The sequence below is a fragment of the Anas acuta genome, chromosome 3 (assembly GCF_963932015.1).
Source record: "Anas acuta chromosome 3, bAnaAcu1.1, whole genome shotgun sequence".
Lineage (NCBI taxonomy): Eukaryota > Metazoa > Chordata > Aves > Anseriformes > Anatidae > Anas > Anas acuta.
Window position 1 is genome coordinate 110,912,246 of NC_088981.1, and position 20,720 is coordinate 110,932,965.

General features: G+C 41.3%; 1 protein-coding gene across 1 annotated transcript in view; it reads left to right on the forward strand.

Annotated features, from left to right (window-relative positions):
* The first annotated feature begins 12 nt into the window (after positions 1-12).
* Positions 13-20,720, forward strand: part of MFSD2B (MFSD2 lysolipid transporter B, sphingolipid) — a 41,537-nt gene continuing 20,829 nt past the window's right edge. The window contains exons 1-6 of the mRNA XM_068678739.1: positions 13-3,472; positions 8,200-8,316; positions 11,820-11,944; positions 15,141-15,264; positions 16,633-16,711; positions 20,354-20,532. Coding sequence (XP_068534840.1) covers positions 3,422-3,472; positions 8,200-8,316; positions 11,820-11,944; positions 15,141-15,264; positions 16,633-16,711; positions 20,354-20,532 — 675 coding nt within the window. The 5' untranslated portion in view covers positions 13-3,421. The remainder of the gene's footprint in view (positions 3,473-8,199; positions 8,317-11,819; positions 11,945-15,140; positions 15,265-16,632; positions 16,712-20,353; positions 20,533-20,720) is intronic.

A 20,720-nucleotide genomic window follows, 5' to 3' on the forward strand; every position in this document is an offset into this window, starting at 1 on the left:
CCTCTGGGTCCATCTGGCCCAGCCCCTGCTCCAGCAGGGACACTGAGCAGGGTGCCCAGGCCGATGTCCAGATGGCTTTTGAAGATCTCCAGGGAGGAGACTCTGCAACCTCTCTCTCTGGGCAACCTGTGCCAGTGCTCCAGCACTCACAATACATTTGAGGACAGTTAATGAAATGAAAGTCAACTGCACAAATACGTATTCAGTGTATTCAAAAAGCAAATCTCTGAAAATTATGCAGTTCTTAACTGTTTTCAATGCTCTAAGCATGATGTGTTACTGTGTCATTCAGTTTTATGTAGCAAGTTACACCACTAAATTCTGTTCTTATGCTCTATTGCATGCAAAGCCTTCCAGATTGCTAGTAGTAGGAAGAAAAGTGCAAATCCCCTGGTGAAATTGAAGAGACAAGCCACCCACAGATGCAGATCCAACCCTCAGTTTGCAAAACATCCATAACTGTGGATTTTATCAATCAGTGCTTCCGGATTTGTCTTAATGTAAAGTCATGTATTAGAGAGAAGCATGTACTTGATTGTAAGCTCAGCTGTTCTTACCTAAGCAATGCATGAAACCTCTAAGTCGCAGTACAGTACCCTTGAATTTCAACAGAAATTAAATGATTAATGCAAGATTGATTGAAATGAAATAGGTGGTGGTGCTAAAAATTTAAGGTAAGTAAAGCACTTCTGGTTGCTATCAGAAGATTGTGTTTGTGGAAAGGAGCAATACTTAGCAGACATTAATTAATATTGAAGTACTACCAATATTTAAGAGACTGGGTAGCTTGATTGTGTTCGGCTGTATATCATGCTTCACTGAAATCAACTTTCTGGCAACAGCTTTGGTGGTAGACTGTTTTCAGTTCGAAAGGGTAATTTGAAAGTCGAGTTAATTACAGAATAGGAGCAAGTGTCTCAAAGGTCAAAGTCGTGCTGACTGCACTAATCCCATTTTGGACTAGAAAGTGCCTTTAAAAAAAAAAAAACTGATTGGATAATTTATTTTCTAATTTGAAGAAAATCTTTGGAGTGAATACTGAGCTGTTTTCAATCTTTTTGGTTTTGGTCAATTTATAAAGGCCAATTAAGCTGTCCAGATGCTACAGGTTGCTAATCACTTGCTTGGTGCTGCAAACAACTGTTGTGCATTGGTCAAGCAACAGCAAACCTTGCTTGATCAATGCTTGAGTTTGTGAAGCACATAGGTACTAGCAGTTATTAATTATTTCTGCATGAGGCTTCACTTTAGAGTAAATCCCATACATTAACATACTCTACAAGAAGGACATTGAGGTGCTTGAACGGGTCCAGAGAAGGGCAATGAAGCTGGTGAGGGGTCTGGAGAACAAGTCCTACGAGAAGCGGCTGAAGGAGCTGGGCTTGTTCAGCCTGGAGAAAAAGAGGCTCAGGGGCGACCTTATCGCTCTCTACAGGTACCTTAAAGGAGGCTGTAGAGAGGTGGGGGTTGGTCTGTTCTCCCACGTGCCTGGTGACAGGACAAGGGGGAATGGGCTTAAGTTGGGCCGGGGAGGTTTAGGTTGGATGTTAGGAAGAACTTCTTTACTGAAAGGGTTGTTAGACATTGGAACAGGCTGCCCAGGGAAGTGGTGGAGTCACCATCCCTGGAAGTCTTTAAAAGACGTTTAGATGTAGAGCTTAGGGATATGGTTTAGTGGGGACTGTTAGTGTTAGGTCAGAGGTTGGACTCGATGATCTTGAGGTCTCTTCCAACCTAGAAATTCTGTGATTTATAGGAAAATTGAAATAGTCTAGAAAACAACAACAAAAAATATTTTCTCTAGTTTGTCCATTGTGAAGGAACACACAAATGTAGGTGACAAAGATTTACTGTGTTTTAAATACTGTGTATGAAGAGAAACAACTACATGTTGAATTTGAATGTTACATATTTTGAAGTTCAAAATGTACAGTTTACACCCAGCCTAGCATTTTAGAACAAACTCAGTGTTGGGATAAGGGATTGACTGAGCCATTGAGAATCTGACCTCAACCTTTAAGGATGCTTTGGAGTCTAAATGCTTCAGAAAGTTCCAAACAAGGCCTGTTAAAGCCCCAAGTTCAGCTGAAGTTTGTGCTGAAGGTCTGTTTTTGTTGTTACTGAGTGTGTTTTTCTTTAAAGCAATTATGATATTGTGCTAGAAGGAGCATTTCAGTACCTGGTTCTTTCAGAATTTTCCAAATTTGTTACAGTGATTCTTGTCAAATGAGGTTGTGCAGGATTTGCATATAGTCCTTCATGGCATGGTTTGCAGTAGCCTCAAGTGAGCCTGCCAGATAAGGAACCGCAACAGCAGCCCTTGGAGCTGGCCTGACCGGGAAGCACTGTGTGTGTAGATTAGTTGTACTTTTCGCAAAACAGGCAGATATGTGCTGGTTTGCTTAAACCATCTTCTCCTTGGCTGTCTTGAAAGACTTCATAGTTCAAAATGCACTTTTTTTTTCTTCCCTGACATGGAGAACACTTGCCAGACTCTGGTGGGCTAAGAACTGGTGGGTTAAGTAGTAGTGGTGGTGGACTTGTACTGCCTGGATCACAAGAACGACATTGAGGCCTTCGAGTGTGTCCAAAGAAGGGTTACAAAGTTGGTGAAGGGTCTGTAACACAAGTCCTGTGAGGAGCAGCTGAGGGAACTGGGGTGGCTTAGTCTGGAGAAGAGGAGGCTCAGGGCGGACCTTATTGCTCTCTGCGACTGCCTAAAAGGAAGGGGTGGGGAGCTGCGGGTCGGCCTCTTCTTACACGTGATAGGACCAGAGGGAGTGGCTTCAAGTTGTGCCGGCGAGGTTCAAGTTGGAAATGAGACATTTCTGCTCAGAAAGAGCAGTCAGGCACTGGGACGGGTTGCCCAGGGAGGTGGTGGAGTCGCCATCCCTGGGGGTGTTCAAGGAGAGGTTGGACGTGGTGCTTGGGGATGTGGTTTTGTGGGTGACATTGGTGGCAGAGAGGTGGTTGGACCAGATGACCTCGGAGGTCTTTTCCGACCTTATAAAGGTGTCAGTTTCAGGCTGTCTCAGGCAGATTTCACCACACCAGAGCTCCCCGCGGCTGCAGCGCTGAGAACTTGCTCTGGCAGCCCCCCGCCCACCACTGCCGCCTGAGAGGGGAGCGGCTGGGGCGGGCGGCGTGTGCCGCGGCCACCGGGGCTGTCCAGGGTACTCAAAACAGCCCCGCTTTCACCTCACGGGAGGCGGATCCGAGGGGGCACAGCGGGCTCCATGCCTCCACAGGGCACTGCGGGGTTTTCTGCCAGCGGCCGTGCAGCCGTAAGGGGAAATGCGGCTGGGAGCGATAGCGCCTTCACGTGCAGCGGGGGGGAAGTCCCTCGGCGGCTCTCCCTCTCCTTGCCGCCCCGCCCCAGGTTCACAGGTGTAGGACGGGGGCGGGTTGGCCGCAGTTAACCATGGCTGGGGCTGCGAGGGACGCCCCGGAGCGCCCGGAGGCTGAGGAGGAGGTAAGGGGGCTGAGGGGGGGAAATGGCGGCTGTCAGGGGGCTCCTCACGGGGCGGTGTCCCGCGGGGAGTCCTGTCCCGGAGCCTCGTTGCCGCTAAAGAGAGGAGGGTGCTCTTTTAGGGTGCTTTTTGGGGCAGCCCCACCGTGCTGCTGCCCTGCTCTACACAGTGCAGCGCACCTCAGTGAGGTACCTCAATGTACCTAATCCCCCCCCCCCTTCTCTCTCACGGAGAAGATCGACTGAACTGCCGTTTTCCCTCAAGGGTACTGCGTGGCATTTACTGTCCGCTTGGGTGGCTGCAAACGGCACAGCGTCTCCCTTCACCCCTCAGGGAGCCTTTCCCCACCAGCTCCGGGTGTCTCAGCGCTGCCCGTCCAAACTCGGTGCTCTCAGCGAGGTCTGCACCCAAGCCCTGTCCCAACTCTACCCCAATTATGCCTCATCAGCTATGGGTTCGTGCCTGTCACAAACCCAAAAAGACCCCAAGAAACTTGCCGTGAGGGGCCAGGGGTCCCACCTCTTCCATTCCGCCTCCTGCTTTCAAGAGGGTGTTGTACGGTTGCCCACAGAAGAGCTGAAACTTTAATCTACGCAGAGAGAAAAGCCGACTCCTCGGTAGCTGCACTTCCATTGTTTCTCTGATAAAACGCTTATCTGAACCTTCCAGGGGTGGCGTTCTCTTCATAAATGGCTTGGTCCCTCAGTTCTGGCAGAACTGATAATAACAGCTTTAGGACAAAATGTTTACCTCAGCCCCTTATGCCCATAATCCATGCCATGAAATATCCTCAGACAGCTGCCAAGAGTTGCTTTCAATGTGCTAAAGACTTTATTATTTTTTCCTAATACGTGATTTGTTCTCAACATCATACTCAATTTCTGTTCCATATGGTTTAAGTCACAAGCGAATTAAAAATAAAGGAACTGGGATGCATTAGATGCATGACTTTTCTGTAACAATGGTTAAATTTACTCTATTTAAGGAGCAAAATCAAATCTTTCACCTGTTATGCTTTCTTGATTTACCTTGAGACAAAATGAACTTTTATGTGACTGGGGCATGTGTAAATACAAACTTTTCCAGTTAATCTGAAAATAAAAAAAATATATATATAACTTCACCTTCCTTTCTATTACCTCTCACCTTTCCTCCAGGGCTTGTAGGAGCACTTTGAATCCAGTATGCTTGTATTCAACTACAAAAAAAGGAGTCTCAAAACAAAATTTTTGGTTCAAACATTTTGTGTTTTGCTCCTTTTTTGACTGCTGCCTACACATTCAGCTCGCTAGTGAGTTCTTCAGTACTCTCAGCTTACCGATGAACTTGCACAGGTGAAAAAGCTTCTGCTGGCTTCCCCAGCAATCAAGCAATTGCTGCTGCTGGAGGTCGCGCTGCAGCAGGGAGTTCAGTCTTAAGAGGAACAGAGCAAACCTCTGGCAGCTGCTCGGAGGGAGCACAAGGCTGCTGCTCGTCCTGCTCTGCTCTCGTCCATTTTATCCTTCCGAGCCCAGCTTCCGAGGTCAGGCATTAGCAATATCATGTAATCGCAACCAAGGAGGACTTGCTCATCCAGATACTGTAATCTTTTCTACTCTTAACGGTATGCCCAGGAATTTAGAAAGAAGAAACTGTTTCCACTTCGCGGGTACAGAGAATCACTCCTAGTGAGGTAGAAAATGTAGTGGTTATGGTATAACTTTATATGAAGAGGGAAAATAGATTAAGGGGTGCTTCTTTTGGAAGAGAGACGCTGCAATGTAATGTGGAGTCTGCATAATTATTTTGCAGCAGATAGAAGCTCAGGGGTACTCAGTGAAATCACCAGGCAGCAGATCTGAAATGAGGAAAGCGGCACTTCCTTTCACAGCGTGTCATTTGTCTGCTGAGCTGCTGTAGTGTGTTATGGCTTCGAGTACAAATGAGCTCCGGAATTAATGAGGCAAAATAAAAGGAGCGCAGGTGCTACACGTGCTGGTCAGAATATAGCCTCCATTTCGGGGTGTTCACAAAATGCTGATTGCCTGTGCTCTGAGGCTACCAGAGCAGGAACCTCTGTGTGCTGTGTCTCATTTTACCCCAAAACGAAACCAGCTATTGCTGGGGATGTAGCCTCTGCTGTGACCTTATCTTTAACTTTGCCGGAGAGTCAAGGGAACGCGGTTCAAAAAGCAGCTGAGCAGCATCCTGAGGGTGTGTGGAGTCATAGTGAGAGTCTCCCCCCCCCAAAGAATTTAAGATTGCTAAGGTGGTAAATTTGCTAACCATTAAACCGTTCTGAAGAGAGGAGTGCTGCCTACAGCCTGAAAATTGAGATCTTGGTCAACTGTTTTCTGTACCACAGCTTTAATTATTCTTTGCATTACAAAAAGATCTTGGGACGATGTATTTTACACCAAGACATTTGCTTTTTCTTTATTCATGCCCTTCACTGTAGACAGCTGCTAGGGAAAGTAAGTAGGAAAGTGGCATTATGGATCTGAAGGTTTTTCTCAGCTTGTTTTGAGGGTGAATTGGGACCTGGGATTTGTATGGCAATAACTTAGTCCCTTGGTTTCAGCTGGAAGTCGTGTTGCCAACGCTTGGAGCTCAGAAGGGAAGGAATCAGAGGAAAATAAATTTCGAAAGTAATTGAATTTCTAGGTGGATGGAGGTGGGGTAGGAGAAGGGTATGATTAAAAAATAAAACAGTGTGATTAGGTTTAAAAGTACATGGTCCCTGGAGCAAGGCTCAGGAGAACTGTGTTGCAAGTCAAATGAACAAGATTAGTAGACGTGTGGGGTCTGTAGACAGCTCCCAGCTTAACAGGACCTGTGTATGAAAAGCAGGTGGTTACTTTGTACAACAAATGTCTGTTTGTTGGGCTTAAAGTCTCTTTTATCAAATTAAATAGTACATTTCTCTGGTGAAGCCTGTCTTGTGCTTGTGTATCACTCTCCTTTTTTTTTTTTTTATTTCCCCGGGAGGAAGAGAATTGCCAATCTGGAGTAAAAGCGAGGCCCGCTGTGGCGACCCTGATTTGCAGCTAGTGCCCTGACACCATTCGCTTTGCTGGGGTGGAGTAACGGGATGTCACCCCTAAAGAAGGTGGTTGTACACTTAACTAGGCCAGTAATGAGAGCTGTAATTAGCCTGAGACTTTTTGTTCTTCCTCTCCAACACAGAAGAAGTGTCCTGATACTCCTGCTTGCTTGCTCACGCCCACTCAGATAAAACAGTTTGAAGGAGAACGATTAGGTGATGAAAGGCTCTGTCTAGAAGTCTAAAACTTATCAAAACTCTATCACATGGTAAAGATGATGGCACTTAGTACATTTTAAAATGTTCAGAAGCTAGGTAATGTATCCAAATATTATCATTGTTTTGGATCTCATTACCATATCTATTTTTATCCCAATCTAATGTAAGAATTTAGGGCTTATGTATTCAGTTCAGAGAGAGGGCAGATCCATGATTAATATTGCTACTCTTTTTTTTATGTGTCCTGACTTCTCCTGACGGCAGCCTTTAAGAAAGGTTTGAATATGTGTTAAATTTCTCAAAAGTCAAAATTTAGGTTGAATATGCTGTCTCTATGAAAGGAATACAAGATTAATAGAGTCATTTTCTCCCTGTACTTTGAGTTTTATATCATGACATTAACTCTGAGGTATTTTTAAAGGCTTTCTGGTATTCTGAAACTGTTAGTAGTGGAAAACACAGAATTCTTCATTAGCATTTCTATTAGACTGTACATCTTTTGTCTTCTAATTATGAGTTTGAAACCTTATTTTCAGCTTTAATCATACTGTTATTTGTCACTTCTATTGAAGAATATTCTTGGATGCTTATGGTACTTTTCAAACGCACATCAAAATGCAGCTGGGAGAGAAGTTCTGTAAAAGTTTTTGAAACTCACAGAGTGTCTTAGTCCTTCCTAAACAGTACTTGGGGCCCAAAGTAATTTTCTCTATCTTATCAATTTTCACTGGTTTAAAAAATAAAAAAGAAGAAAGCAAAAAGACAGAGAAAGTCAAGTGACTTTTCCAGGGTCTCACCAGCAAGTTGTGGCAAAGTGAAGAATGAATGAGACACAAATCTTTGCAGTGTATTCAGTCTGCCTTTGACTGTAGAAATTTTCTTCCCATATGAATGTTGTCTAATTATTGTGGTAAGAAAGCATATATCAATTATCATGGTCTGAAAGGTTAATAGAATAAATTATTTTAAGTGAAAAAAAAAAGGAAAGTTTTCAGCATTTTTAAAATCTGAATTAAACACTCCAAGACACAACCAGAAAGCAGAATTACAGTATCTGCATTTTATTTCTCCTTGCTTGTAAACTGGTTCATTTTTAATAGAATTATTGAATGGCTTAGCTTGGAGGGGACCTTAAAGCCCATCTCATTCCAACCCCCTGCCATGGGGTGCGATGCCACCCACTAGATCAGTTGGCCGGGGCCTCGTCCAACAACCTGGTCTGAATAGCTAATGAGAAGTAGGTAGGTGAACCTAGATTCCTGTGTAGGAACACTGTGACTTGATTGTAGGAACAAAAAGTCTTAAAAACCCGAACAATCAGCATTCAAATGATGGTAGGGATTTAGGGCATATGGGTTTGTTAATGGAATACCTGTGAAGCAATACCTGAATTTGGTGTTAGCCTCAGACTTTACTATTATGACTTTTGCAGTTTTTATCGTGTGTACTTTGTTCTTCTCATCAACTGTTCTGTTTCTCCTTGCACAGGAATACAGGCTCTCGGTCTGTCGCAAGTTATGCTATGCAATAGGAGGTGCCCCAAACCAAGTGGCTGGGAGCGCTGCTGCTTTCTTCCTACAGATCTACCTGCTAGATATAGCTCATGTAAGTAGCACAAGAAACCTTTACAGATTTCCTTCAACATTGGTGTCATCAAAAATGTCCTTAGAACTATAAAAGGTAAATTCTCTAGTAATGCTTTTAAATTGTCTTGTTAGCATTGCCTTTAGCTGTTCAGCATTCTGGAAGCTGCATAAACTTGTCTGGAAAAATGTTTTTCTCACTAGTTTCCTTTCTGACTTGTAATGGCCATCATTTCCTTTTAGTTTGTGATCATCAGTAGAGCTTTAGGCACTCCAGAGCTCTCTCACTTGCAGACACAAGCAAAAGAAGTTCTTGATATCAAGAGTGTCTAAGATAGGAGACATCTGCAACACTCTTAGTACCGTATTGAGGTTGTGAATTTTCGTTCATTCAGTTTAGTCTAAAATTACTGCAGTTGCATCCAGTAGTCATCATAATTTCATGTCAGTTTTATTTGTTTAGACTAAGATAATTATCCTTTGCAAAGAAGCTGAGTGATCCTTCCTGAAGGCTCTTTGCTCTTGGTGTGTGGATTTCCAGTGCAGAAATACACTTTGTGAAAAAAAGCAGCCGGAGTCATCCCATTCAGCTGACTTTCAGTGCTCCAGCTAGATTCCAGGGCAGCAGAGAAACAAATAAAATGAACCCATAAGCATTTTTCACTGTTTTGGATTGTCTTGTATGTCTGTGTGGTAGCTAAGTGGGACAGATAAGGTATTGTAGTGTGGAAGAAAGGATTTTAGGGAGAAAAGGCTGAACTTCAGGGGCTGTGAAAACAGCTGTGGCTGAAACCATAGTAGAGTTCAGCAATGATGACTGCTTTTATTTGCTGGATAAAATAAACAAACAAACAAGCAACAACAATAACAACAACAAAAAAGGAGGTTCTGGATCAATATTATTTATCCAGTTGCTCTTTAAGATGTAGAAAGACAGAATATCATGACAAGGGCAGAGGAGTTACAAATGTCTTGTAGAGGTCAAAGTCACAGGAAAAGGGGCCAGATTTGGACAGAAGTGTCAAGGATGGCAAGCGGATGTCTGAGAAGAGCTGAAGGTAGAAGAAGGAACTGCTTGGAGGTGCAGCAGGAGGCGCATGCAGCTCTGAGCACAACTGTTTTATACTTGCGTCAAGGATGGAGATAAGGAAGCATGAACTGGATGAGGAAGACACTAATACAATTTTCTAGGGTGCTTATAAATATGGGAATTTCCCCATCCTCTGCTTATAACAGGAACTGCAAAATCTTGAACCTAGGGAGCATTTATTTCTTTATGTGTTTGTGTAGAGTGTCCAGGAAGCTCAGGTCCCATTCCTGCATCTCTGGATGCTACCTAAATAAATGACATCATTATTTTTGTTAACAAGCTTCTACTGAAATCCTATAATTTTGCTTAACATTTGTAAGAATACTGTTATTACTTCGTTAAGGGCCTTAATTATTTGTTCCTTGATGGCTTAATTTGTTCTCTGAAGTAATCCTGCAGGGGTGGGATTTTTTCAAGGCCTGATCAACAGCTCTGAATTCCCATATTTTATTTTTATTATTATTATTATTTTTTCCTTTTCCCCATATATTCCCAGAGGAGAGTATGTCATTTTATTGTCAGTGCCTGAATTTAAATCTTGCCCACTTAGAGGGCAGAACTGTTTCAGCTCTTTCTGAGACTGAAACTCACTATGTGTAAACCTTATTGCATAAAACTTATTGCATACTCTGGGCACCTTCTAAGAAAATTACATTTGTATTCACTTTTCGTAGCTTATACTTTTTCCATTTGAATTCCATGTTCCACCTAAATTACCTGTATAAGCTACAGACACCCAAATACAACTGCAAACCACACAGAAGCCTTGAATCACATTACTAGAAAACTCAAAAACCTCTGATAATATGATCCTGGTCTTTCTCCCTTTTGAAATGGGTGAATTTAGCATATTTTATCTTGTTTTGCATTAGCACTGAGAAGTTGCTGGCACTGGTGCTGAAACTGTTTAAATTTAGGGAAAGAAAATGCAGTTAAGGGATGTATAAACCCCTGTAGATGACAGAAAATGGGGAGACTGTGCAAAGACTCCACTCCTAATGTAAGAAAGGTCTTAACTTTCCTCCTTGTCCTCCTTTAATTTTCAAGGTATCCCACCTCTGTTTACTTCCTTTCTGTCTACTCACATTATCTGAGCAAGATACCAATGCAAAACCCACCTAATTTCAAACTTTTTGCCCATATGTCCATATATCAACACATTATTTTACCTGCTGTATCTTTCTGCATCATTATTTTGTTCTTGTTGTCACCGTGGCAGTGGGAGGGCACAAGTCACGGGTGGTGGCCAGCCTGGACCCCACTACGGTGCTGTGGGACACGTCCCAGCCTTGTGCTGTAGTACAGCAATGGGATGCTCAGTGAGCTGCTGTCATTACCTGCTGCAGTACCAACCCCAGTCCTTCCTTGTTCCTAAGCTTTCTGGGGTGGGTACGTGTCTTGGAGCTGACAGTGGCAGGAAAATTAACTATTTCTGCAATTTCCCCTAATTTGGGCTAAAATTAGCAAGTGTGATTCCAGAAGTGTGTAGCATCTGCCTTTAACAAAGGTTGTCTTGGATATTTTGGACACTGTTGCTCCTTTTTTTCACCTCTGAGGGAATACCCACAGCAATTTCTGTACACAGGGGACCTGTGCGAGCTGAAGGCAGGCGATGCTGCCTGGGAGGAATAAACCCTGCAGAAAAGCAGGGAATACATGTATTACCTCCAACTTGGTGTTGGATTTGCTGCATTTACCAGGCTTCTAGCTGGTTTAAAGAAGTGAGGGCATGAAGTCGCATATAGACGAAGGGTGTTTTCTGCACTCACAGTCCCACAGGCTGTTTCAGTGGTCTCTCTATATGTTTATTTTTTAAAGATTTAAGAGAACATTCATGGTTATATAGATTTCAATGACTTTTTTTCAGGCCTATAGTTTTGGTGGCATGAACTAGGTGCTTCAAGGAGAAACCACAAGTTTTTAACCCTTCTGTGATCTGCAGCCTCGTGCCACCAGCTGGCAGCCTTATTGGTAATCTCAGGAGATGAAAAAGCATGAATGCATGTCCACAGCCACCTCGGCTCTTGTCTAGGTCAGGTCAAGACAGTGATCTGGAAATGGGACTGTGGTAGGGAACAAGCTGAGGGGAAAGTTACGAAGACACTCTGACAGGTTTTAAAACTAAACCAAAGACTTCCTGTTTGACCATCTGCCTCATCTTCCTAGTTCTGAGCATGTCTATAATCTCCCTTTCCTTGCACTTTTTCTCTCTTATCTCATTTTGCATGATGCCTGTCTCAATGTTTTGTTTGTTTGCTATGGGAAACCAATAGAGTAACCAGTAGTAATTTCTATGACAGCAGCAGCCATGTTTTGTAAATGAGTGAACATTACTCTTTAAAACACTGAGGTTCTTTCTGGAAAGTTGCTTTATGCTGTTTCATTGTACTGGGGAACAATGGCTCTTGTTCAGAGTACTGTGTTTGTACTTTCAGATTACACCGTTCCAAGCCTCTTTGGTGCTGTTCATTGGCAAAGCCTCAGGAGCAGTTACTGATCCTGTTGCTGGCTTTTTTATTAGCAAAAGTAAATGGACAAAAATGGGCCGTCTCATGCCTTGGTAAGCAGAAATCTGTACATATAGTTTACACGTACATATATATATATATATATATATATAAATATTTTGCATGTGTGTGTTGTGATCGTACAGTCTTCTCATTGAATTAGACTTATTTTTCCTTGCCTTTTTCCAAGCAATCATATCCATTCCTCATATATAAAATCACAAAGAAAAATTATCACGTCACCTATTTCCCTTTAGCTTCTTCACCTGCAGAAAACATACAAAGATTTTCTACCATTTGATAAACAAACAGAGAAGGACAAGACACCACTTTGTTAACAAAACTAGAATCTCAGGTGTAAAACCTTGTTGGGGATTGAATTTTCATCTCTGTCTAGATTCCTTTCAGTTTGGCTGCTCGCCTTCACAAAGTTGTAATTTCTACTTGTGTCCTAGTGTGCCATCACCTCCCATGTCAGCCTTTCAGGAGCTCCCTTATCTTTAATGCTCTCAGCCTTCCAGCTCACTAAAAGATACGTGCATACACGTGGAACAGATGTGAAACTCTGTTTCATTCGTCCTTATAGTAATCGCTCTGTTCCTGTTGCTGGTGTGTCCCCATAATCAAGATACTTAACTGAAAAATCACCATGAGTTTTATAGAGGAAAGAGATGCTCTGGGATTTCAATCAGCATTTCTAAAGGGACACAGTGATGTTTCTCTGTGATGTACTTAGATCTTCTATGCACTCTAGCTATTGTCCAGCAGAACCTGCATGGCAAGTAACACTCTCACAAGTACTGTCCCCATGTTAGCAGAATTAGAAGAATGAATGTTCATATAAGAAGGAGATCTCATATAAAAAGGAGATTGATAGGTGTAAAGCAAGAAAATTGTAAAGGAGTGGTCCATATTAGAGGAATCCAATCTCAACCATGCTAGAGGGAGCTTATTTTTTATTTTTATTTTTATTTTAGAAGTCAAGGGGAGACTAAGTAGTTTGTGAAATAGGGAGTCTTTAATCACTGCTCTATCTCATGCATTGTAAGGATGTATTGCCAGGTATTTTGAATTAATTATGAATTCTGAATTAATATAATCCCCAAATTCAATTCACAGCTAAAATCTAAGTGTAAACATGCAGTGAAGTTGTTGAAATGTCAAGGAAAACAAGCCAATTTTTTTAGCTGGTGGTTCTATTGCTGGCATGTGGTTTTAGAGCTACAGAAAATTGTGAGCTGCTCATATCTGACAGATGATATTTTGATAACAAATGCCAATAGATGTATTCGATGCATTTTTTTACTTTCTTGAAAATACTGCAAATAAGCACATTTAGTGTTGATATTAGATCAATATTAGGATAACTTCCATTATAGCAGAAGTGTGAACTTAGCAGCCCTTTGTGCTGTAAACCAATGAGTGTACAAGTTGCACTTCTTAGAGGAAGAATCTTCTACATGAAGTGCATCCTTCAATATGCACTCATCAACCAGCTGCTTTCTTTCCAGAAGGATTTTGTTTTTTTTTTTTTTCTTTTTTCTTTTGGTAATGGTATCTTTTCATAGGAATTTTGTTCCTGTGCTTTGGTGCTCAGATCATTTTTATGCAAGGAAAAAATGTATCTTCTGTTAGTTTAAAGATACGTTATTACTTTGAAATTATTTTGATTGCCTGAGTATCCAGAGTGAAGCAATGGAATTGGCTCTGTCAGAAGAGTTTGTCCACAAAGCACAAACATTAGTAAGGAGGGCAAAAGTTTAAGTATGGCTTAATACTGTACATAATATAGTAGGAAGTCATCAGCCATTACTGGTGTATTTTATGTAATGCCTTTAAAAGAAGTAAGCAGACACTGACTTAAAATACACAAATCTGGTCAAATATTTTGTGAAAGGAGTTAATAGTAGAAAATCAGCAAGTTCAGGAAGGCTCTGAAAACTCACTGAAATTAATGAAGGAGGGAAAATGTGGAAAGAGGAGGGAATAATGCAACTAAGAGAGTTACTGCTGAGAAGTTGCACAAAAATATGACCATAAAACATTTCATTTTGGTGCCTCTGTCTGGACACCAGCCTGGAAAAGCTCACACTTTTGTAGAAGAAGGTAGATTCCCTGACATGGGTGAGGATTTTGCCCTTCTTTGTGTTTTCCATTGCTGATGGCCTGGAAACTGGAGAGACAGAGAATACCAGAACCTGGCACTTTCCTTGCAAATGTTTAGCTCCCAGTGACGCTGTCCATCCCCCAGAGCAGTGTGGGAAAGTCATTGTTTTACTGAACTATTTACCCACATTACTCTTTTGTATGCCACGTTTTCGGTTCATGATTGCAAAATAATCAGCTGACCCCCAATGTCAGTAGTGCTGTTGTGAAGGGATTAATCTGTTTTCTCTTTTACGTGTTTGGATATTTTTTATTGTGATCTTGGTCATCTAATTGCATTGTTTAACGTCTGATTTACAAGAACGTGGCAGAGCTCTGCTGCTGCTGCAGCTCAGACTTTCACGAAATGATAGCATCTGATCACTTCTTCCATATCACAGAGTTTGGAGCGTTGTTTGCCTGAAATCATTTTTAGACCAAGTGTAATTAATTGCTGGTACATGGCAACATCTGGAATTTAAGTTTCTGTAGTTCTGTTTTTAAGCCACCTTCCCCAATGGATGATGATCCTTTTGTGTTTGGGGTGATGAAGAATTTTATTGTTGAGTAAAATGGAGCAAATAATTATATACCAGAGTAGATACAGACCATAGGAAGTCTTGCAGTGAGCTGCCCATTACCTTTTGTGCTGTTTTCAGTGTTTATATCAACATGTTTGCATTTGTTTGAAGTAGCAGTGGAGAAGCTGAAGTATGTTATGACATGTGACAACAGGGCTTAGTTTTCAGTGATTCTTTCTAAAAAAGATGTAGTCTAGGGATGTACTAAGAAGTAGCAATATAGTTATGCTATTACAGTACAAGTGCAAGGCAACTGTGTCAGTTCTGAGTAGGTTATTAATGTAAGTATAGATTTTTTCCTTCAGATTTACTGTTTTATTACATTTTATGGAAGTACACAAATTTCTTATTAATTTGTGCATTTAATGCATGCAGATATGTAATGCTTAAAATCACATCATGATTGCATTTAGGAAAACTGCACATAAAACGAATTGTGTGATACTGAGTATGAGGAGGAAAACTTAACGTGCTTTGCTAGCCTTATGCTGAGATCATTGGCATGTGCTAATTCTCTTTGCAGGATGCTGGCATGTACACCCTTCACAGCAGTGTCCTATTTGCTCATGTGGTACCTGCCTCCTTTTGTATCAGGAAGAGTTGTGTGGTACCTGATTTTCTACTGCCTTTTCCAAGCACTGACCACAGTAAGTAGTCACACATCATGTCTCAGCAGTGGCCTGTTTTTTTTTCTGTTATTGCATTCCAATTTAATAAACTGAGGTTTACCAAATCTTTACATTATATTTCAACTTCTAGCAAGTTTTAAGGGATCGGCAGATGTCTCTTTATCAAACTCTGCTGGTTCATGGTTTCTGTCCAGTCATTTTCTGGCAAATGACTTGCTAATTCAGCCAGATAACCTCCAGGAACTTTCTCTGGTAGTTGAGGCTAAGGCAGGTGACTTAGCGCCAAAGGATCTGAACACACAAAAGGGTAGAATACTTGCGCTGAAAGCCATTGGTGCACATCTGGGGAAAGACAGCGTCATAAACCATCTCATCCTTTTGGGGAATTAATGAGGTGTCTTGGATACTTAACTCATTCTTGAATAGATCCACAGAGATATTTAGATTCCCGCATTCCTGTTAGACATCTAACTTCTCACAACTTCTGCTTTCAGGGGCAGATTAGGAGACCAGATGGCTTTGTGGCTCTAGTTCTGGGTGCTTTGACTGAAGGTGGAAGGCAAGGAAAAGCCCAGAGCTGAAATTGTATTGATAATAGTCATCAAGATATTTATGTCTGGATAAAAGAGTTTGAACACATGAATTTTTGCGCCATATTGCACGACTTGCAGTATTTAGCAACCATATTGTAGGAACTATTATTTCAGTGGATCCCAAGGAACTTCTCAGACATTCCATAACTGTACGTGCAGGGGCTGTGTCACCCAGTTCTGCCTTGTAGCCAGTATCAAGGTGAAAGAAGGTATCTCCAGAACGAAGCAGTATCTCACAGCAGATCAGGACTGGAAATGAGGCAGCTGCAGTGCAATACAGCAGGGTGAAACCTGGCTCATTGAACTTCACTAGGTCATATTTTGAAAAAGTGGTTCCCAGAGAGTTAAAGAATTATGTACTGAAACAAATATTGAAATATTTGGGGGATGTATGCAGTCTTCTGGCTTGAATAAGGTGGAAAATTATATTGTTGTATTATGGCTTTGCTTCCTGCTAGTTAGCTCAAGCTCGAAACATGATAGCCTCCTAGTGCAAAGAAAACTAGATGCTTTATAGCCTGGTTTTAAAGGACTTTTTCCCAAGGAAGCTGAATGAACATAGCATTAAGGTCGAGCCTCTTGGCAATTTATTATTTATTGTTTGTGTTATGAAACAGATTTTTTTTCCTCTTATGCGCTTTATAAAACCGAAAGAAAAGCCAGGTCTTTCTGCTAAAAGATGCAATGTTCTTAATAAATGACTTCTAATGTTACATTAAACTATCTTTGTGGATATCAGAGAAATACATCATCTACCTTGAAACTTCCTGAATGATGTTCTTTCTTTGCATAGCTATTCCAGGTGCCATATACTGCTCTCACCATGTTTCTCAGCACAGACCAGAAGGAGCGAGATTCTGCAACTGCGTACCGTGAGTGTGATGTGGGCTTTCTCACGTGGACTGGGGCTGGCTTTTATTTAAAATCATTCTCTAGCTATAGGAAGTTCCTAATGTTTTGTGTCCCTAAATTGGACATCTACATGAGATTTTTAATATCTGATGAGAAGTATTTTGTCCTGTAGATGCTTCAATTTCTCTAGCTAACTGGGAGATATTAATGTTTTATTGTCTCAAATTGTCAAATTAGCTATAAACTCTTTTCAGTTTATTGCTAGCCAGGAGAAAAATAAAAATTACCCAGAGCCTGAATACAGAATAATTATTTCATTTAAAGATGATTTTTAGGGGAACGCACAAAGTGCTGATCTCATTTTACATTCCATTAAAAAAGTTTGAAGGTAATTTTGAGCTTTTTTTTTTCTTTTAGTTTGGATTTTCTTTTTGTGTGTGTGTGCACATGCACACCAATTAAAACCTCTCTTTTTGTTATGTCTGTGTCTTTTTAAATCTAAGACATTGCAGGTAGCTAGCAGAAAGATTTTGTTGTTATATAACTAGCATTCTGACTGTATTAGTTAAAAGAATGACAGCTTACAGACCAGATCTCAGGCTCTTTATCTCTTTACTCCAAAACCAGACAAAGATTTTGCTTTGATGCAAATTGTTAAAACCAAAAAGTGCAATGAAAATCTTTTTCAAGAATTCCTGTATAGCTCATAAAATGCATGTAAGAACAGTTCCTTGCTTCCTTCTCTCCTCAGCTCTGTTCACATGCCTTCTTTATTGTGTAGCTGCTGTCTCTCATGTCCACCAGCATTAAAGAAAAGAGTGCTCAAACGTCACATGAAAGATTTTTCTCTGTCTTAACGTGTCCTTTGGTGTTGCTTTGGAGTAGTTTATAACTTCTTGTTGTTTTTGCATCTTTTTTCTCTTCACAGCAAGAACCCTTTTCTTTTCCACTAGTTCTTCTAACCCTCAACATACTTGTTGAGTATACAGAAAACTGGACCACAGAGGCACAACAATATGGCCAGAAGTGCTAAAATATCACATCAGAAATTCTAGATCTAATATCCCCTGAGCAACCCAACCCCTTCTCAGCCACATGGATTGGTTGTAATTTGCATTATCATCAGCTATGTCAAGAGAAATCCTGGGCTAGCAGTCACAGAGCTAAACAGCAGCAGATTCCAGTTGTGTTCTATTCTTTGGCAGTGACAGTATCTTGAGTCATCTGGCTGAAATTCTAACCAAACCCACATACCTAGTGTTTTCTGTTGTCTGGTTTTATGTCTTTAGAGGCTGTGGTCCAAATAAATGTGCTTTCCTTTCTGCTAGTCCAATAATTTCACAGTTATGTGAAACTCTTGCTTATAAATGCTCTTGAACTCCACAGCTAAGAGGTGTAGTACATTTATAGTGTCATTTTACCATTCAGAAAAGTGTTTAACTTTTCTGTATACAGCTCTTCTACTGAGATAATTTAGGGTGGTGCAATTAGCCATAATTTCGACTGTTCAGGCGCTAGTATTTTTGTCTATTTTGAAATAATATTTGTTTGGAGATTAGTTTTCTTGTAACGGTTATGATTGTGATATATATATATTTTATTTTTATTTATTTATTTTTAGCAAAGCCTTACTTAAACACTCTTCCCTTACTTCTCTTTGGGTGTCATAGAGAATTCTCGTTGATAGACTTTCTCAGATGCAGTTAGTTGTTCAGGCATTTCTTCAATTGCTTAGAGACACACAGCAGCGTAATATGAAGTGTGTTTTGAAAAACAAAAGGTTGGGGTCAGAGGATCCACTCCCCTCTACTGGAGAGAAGCAGAACTGTTTATCATATGTTTTCTCCTGTTCCTTACTGTAAATGCATGACAGAAATGCTGGATTCCGAAGTTGTTTTCAGATAAATACTACTTATATCTGGGCAAAATAGAACCAACTCCAAATACAATCTTTTTTTCCAAGAGATCTGCTTTCTTTGCTACAGTGGAAAGTAACATTGTCAATTCTGAGCACCCAAAGACTTTGAAAATCTGCCTGTTTCTCAGCTCCTGGAACTTCTTAGAAAATAAGAGGTTTCATAATAGTTGTGTTTCTGTTGCCTATTATAATGTTTTTGAGTTTTATTGTATGCAAGCGCTTGGTAAAATGCTGATGTGATGTCTTAGGTAAAGGTTATAAAGGTGTAGGTGGTGTTTTGAATGAAAGGTGTGACTCAGGTATTACTTCTTTTGTGCTGGGCATTGAACAGTTTGGAAGCTCTGCAAGATGCATCAGAGACTGGATTGTGGCAGGACAGTTCACATCAGTTTGAAGTTAGGATTTCCACCATCAGCCACTTTTGTTTGGATGGACTGAGCTGAATCAGTGCTGGGAAGATTAGATATTAAGTTTGAGGAAGAACCTTTATTATTATTATTATTATTATTTTACCTTTTGGTTTAAATTTATGTAACACGAAGCCTCAGGTCTTCCATTCAGAAACATTCTCTGTGTGGGAACATACTGGCAATGATTTACATGATCCAAGTCTCCTGGGTGCCTGTCTTGCGTTTTCCTTCCCTGATCTCCCATAGCTGCTTACAGCTTTTGTTACTGCACTGTCTGAAGCATGGTGGTTAACCCTTTTGGTAGCAGGAGCCCTAGTGCTTAGGTCAATGAGAAGAATACTCTCTCAGAAGTAGTAAGTCTTGGTCCTTGTTCCTAATCTGTTCACATATTCAATCTAATTACTCTTTATGCAAAATGCTTAAGTAGTACCTGGAGCTAGGACAGGAACTCAATTTATCTCCCTGCACTGGGGATGCTGGGTATGGCCATATTGCGTGGAAATAGGAGTGGTAGGCTTGAAATCCCTCTGAATGAGAAGGGTCAAAACCCAATTTATTCAACAGTCACCTACAGCTGGGTTGTAACAACTACTTTGACTGATTTTGTGTGCATGGAGCACGATCTGGATACATGTGTTTTGCTTTCCAAAATGGAGACTAGTTGGTTTTTAGGTGCTCCGTTGTTCTGATGGTGCTGAAGTGGATTTGTTAGTGATCTAAACCACGCTCTGAGGCTGAGGTGCCTAGTTCTGCCTGACTACAGCCTTAGGCAGTCTTAAGAACAGCATCTGCTGTTGTCAAGAGCTTTACAGCTGGATTAGTTCCAACATAAACCCAAGGTAAGCCCTGTTTCATTTTACAGTTGGAGGACCGAGGTCTGAGCAGATAAGTGGCTTCCAAAATGTTTAACAAAGTTACTGTCAAACATGAAGTGAAAAGTTTGATGTTATGGCTCCTAGCTGTGCTTTGGAAAAGTGGCATTCAGTATTTAAACTGTAATTTAGCTCTTGTCCTCAGGATGAAAAGTTTCTGTGTTCCCTTATGTCTGTTAATCCCAGCCATATTTATCATGAAGCCTGCATAAAAGAGGCTCTTCCATGGAGGCGTCTAAAAGCTGATCAGAAATCCAGTGGCAAAACTCTTTCCCTGAGACTATTCTATTACTGACCTTCCAGTTCAGCTGTTCTTGGTATTGCTTCTTCTGCTTAATCCACATAAAATAAAATTGAATTGCTTTGATGAGGTTGTTCTTCAGTGAGATAAATGAGCAGGCGTGTGAACAGTGGAGGGATCAGGTTCTCATCCTGAATGCTCCTTTGTGCTTCCTTCTCCAGGAATGACCATGGAAGTTCTTGGGACCTTGATTGGAGCTGCACTTCAGGGGCAAATTGTGGCCAGTGCTCATCACTCTCATAACTGCACCACAAATCCCCCCCTAAACACAACCAGCCCTAACGACTCCTGGCATGACAGTCCCAGCTACCCTGAGCCCTCGGACTCCCTGTCCCATCAAGTAAGTGTCTGTGGGAGCACAGGAAGATCTCTTTGGGAGAAAACCACAGAATCAGAGAATGGTTTGGGTTAGGAGGGACCTTAAGTATCACCTCATTCCAACCTCTCTGCCATGGGCAGGGGCATCTTCCACTAGACCAGGTTGCTCAAAGCCCCATCCAACCTGGCCCTAGAGGGGCATGTTCTTCC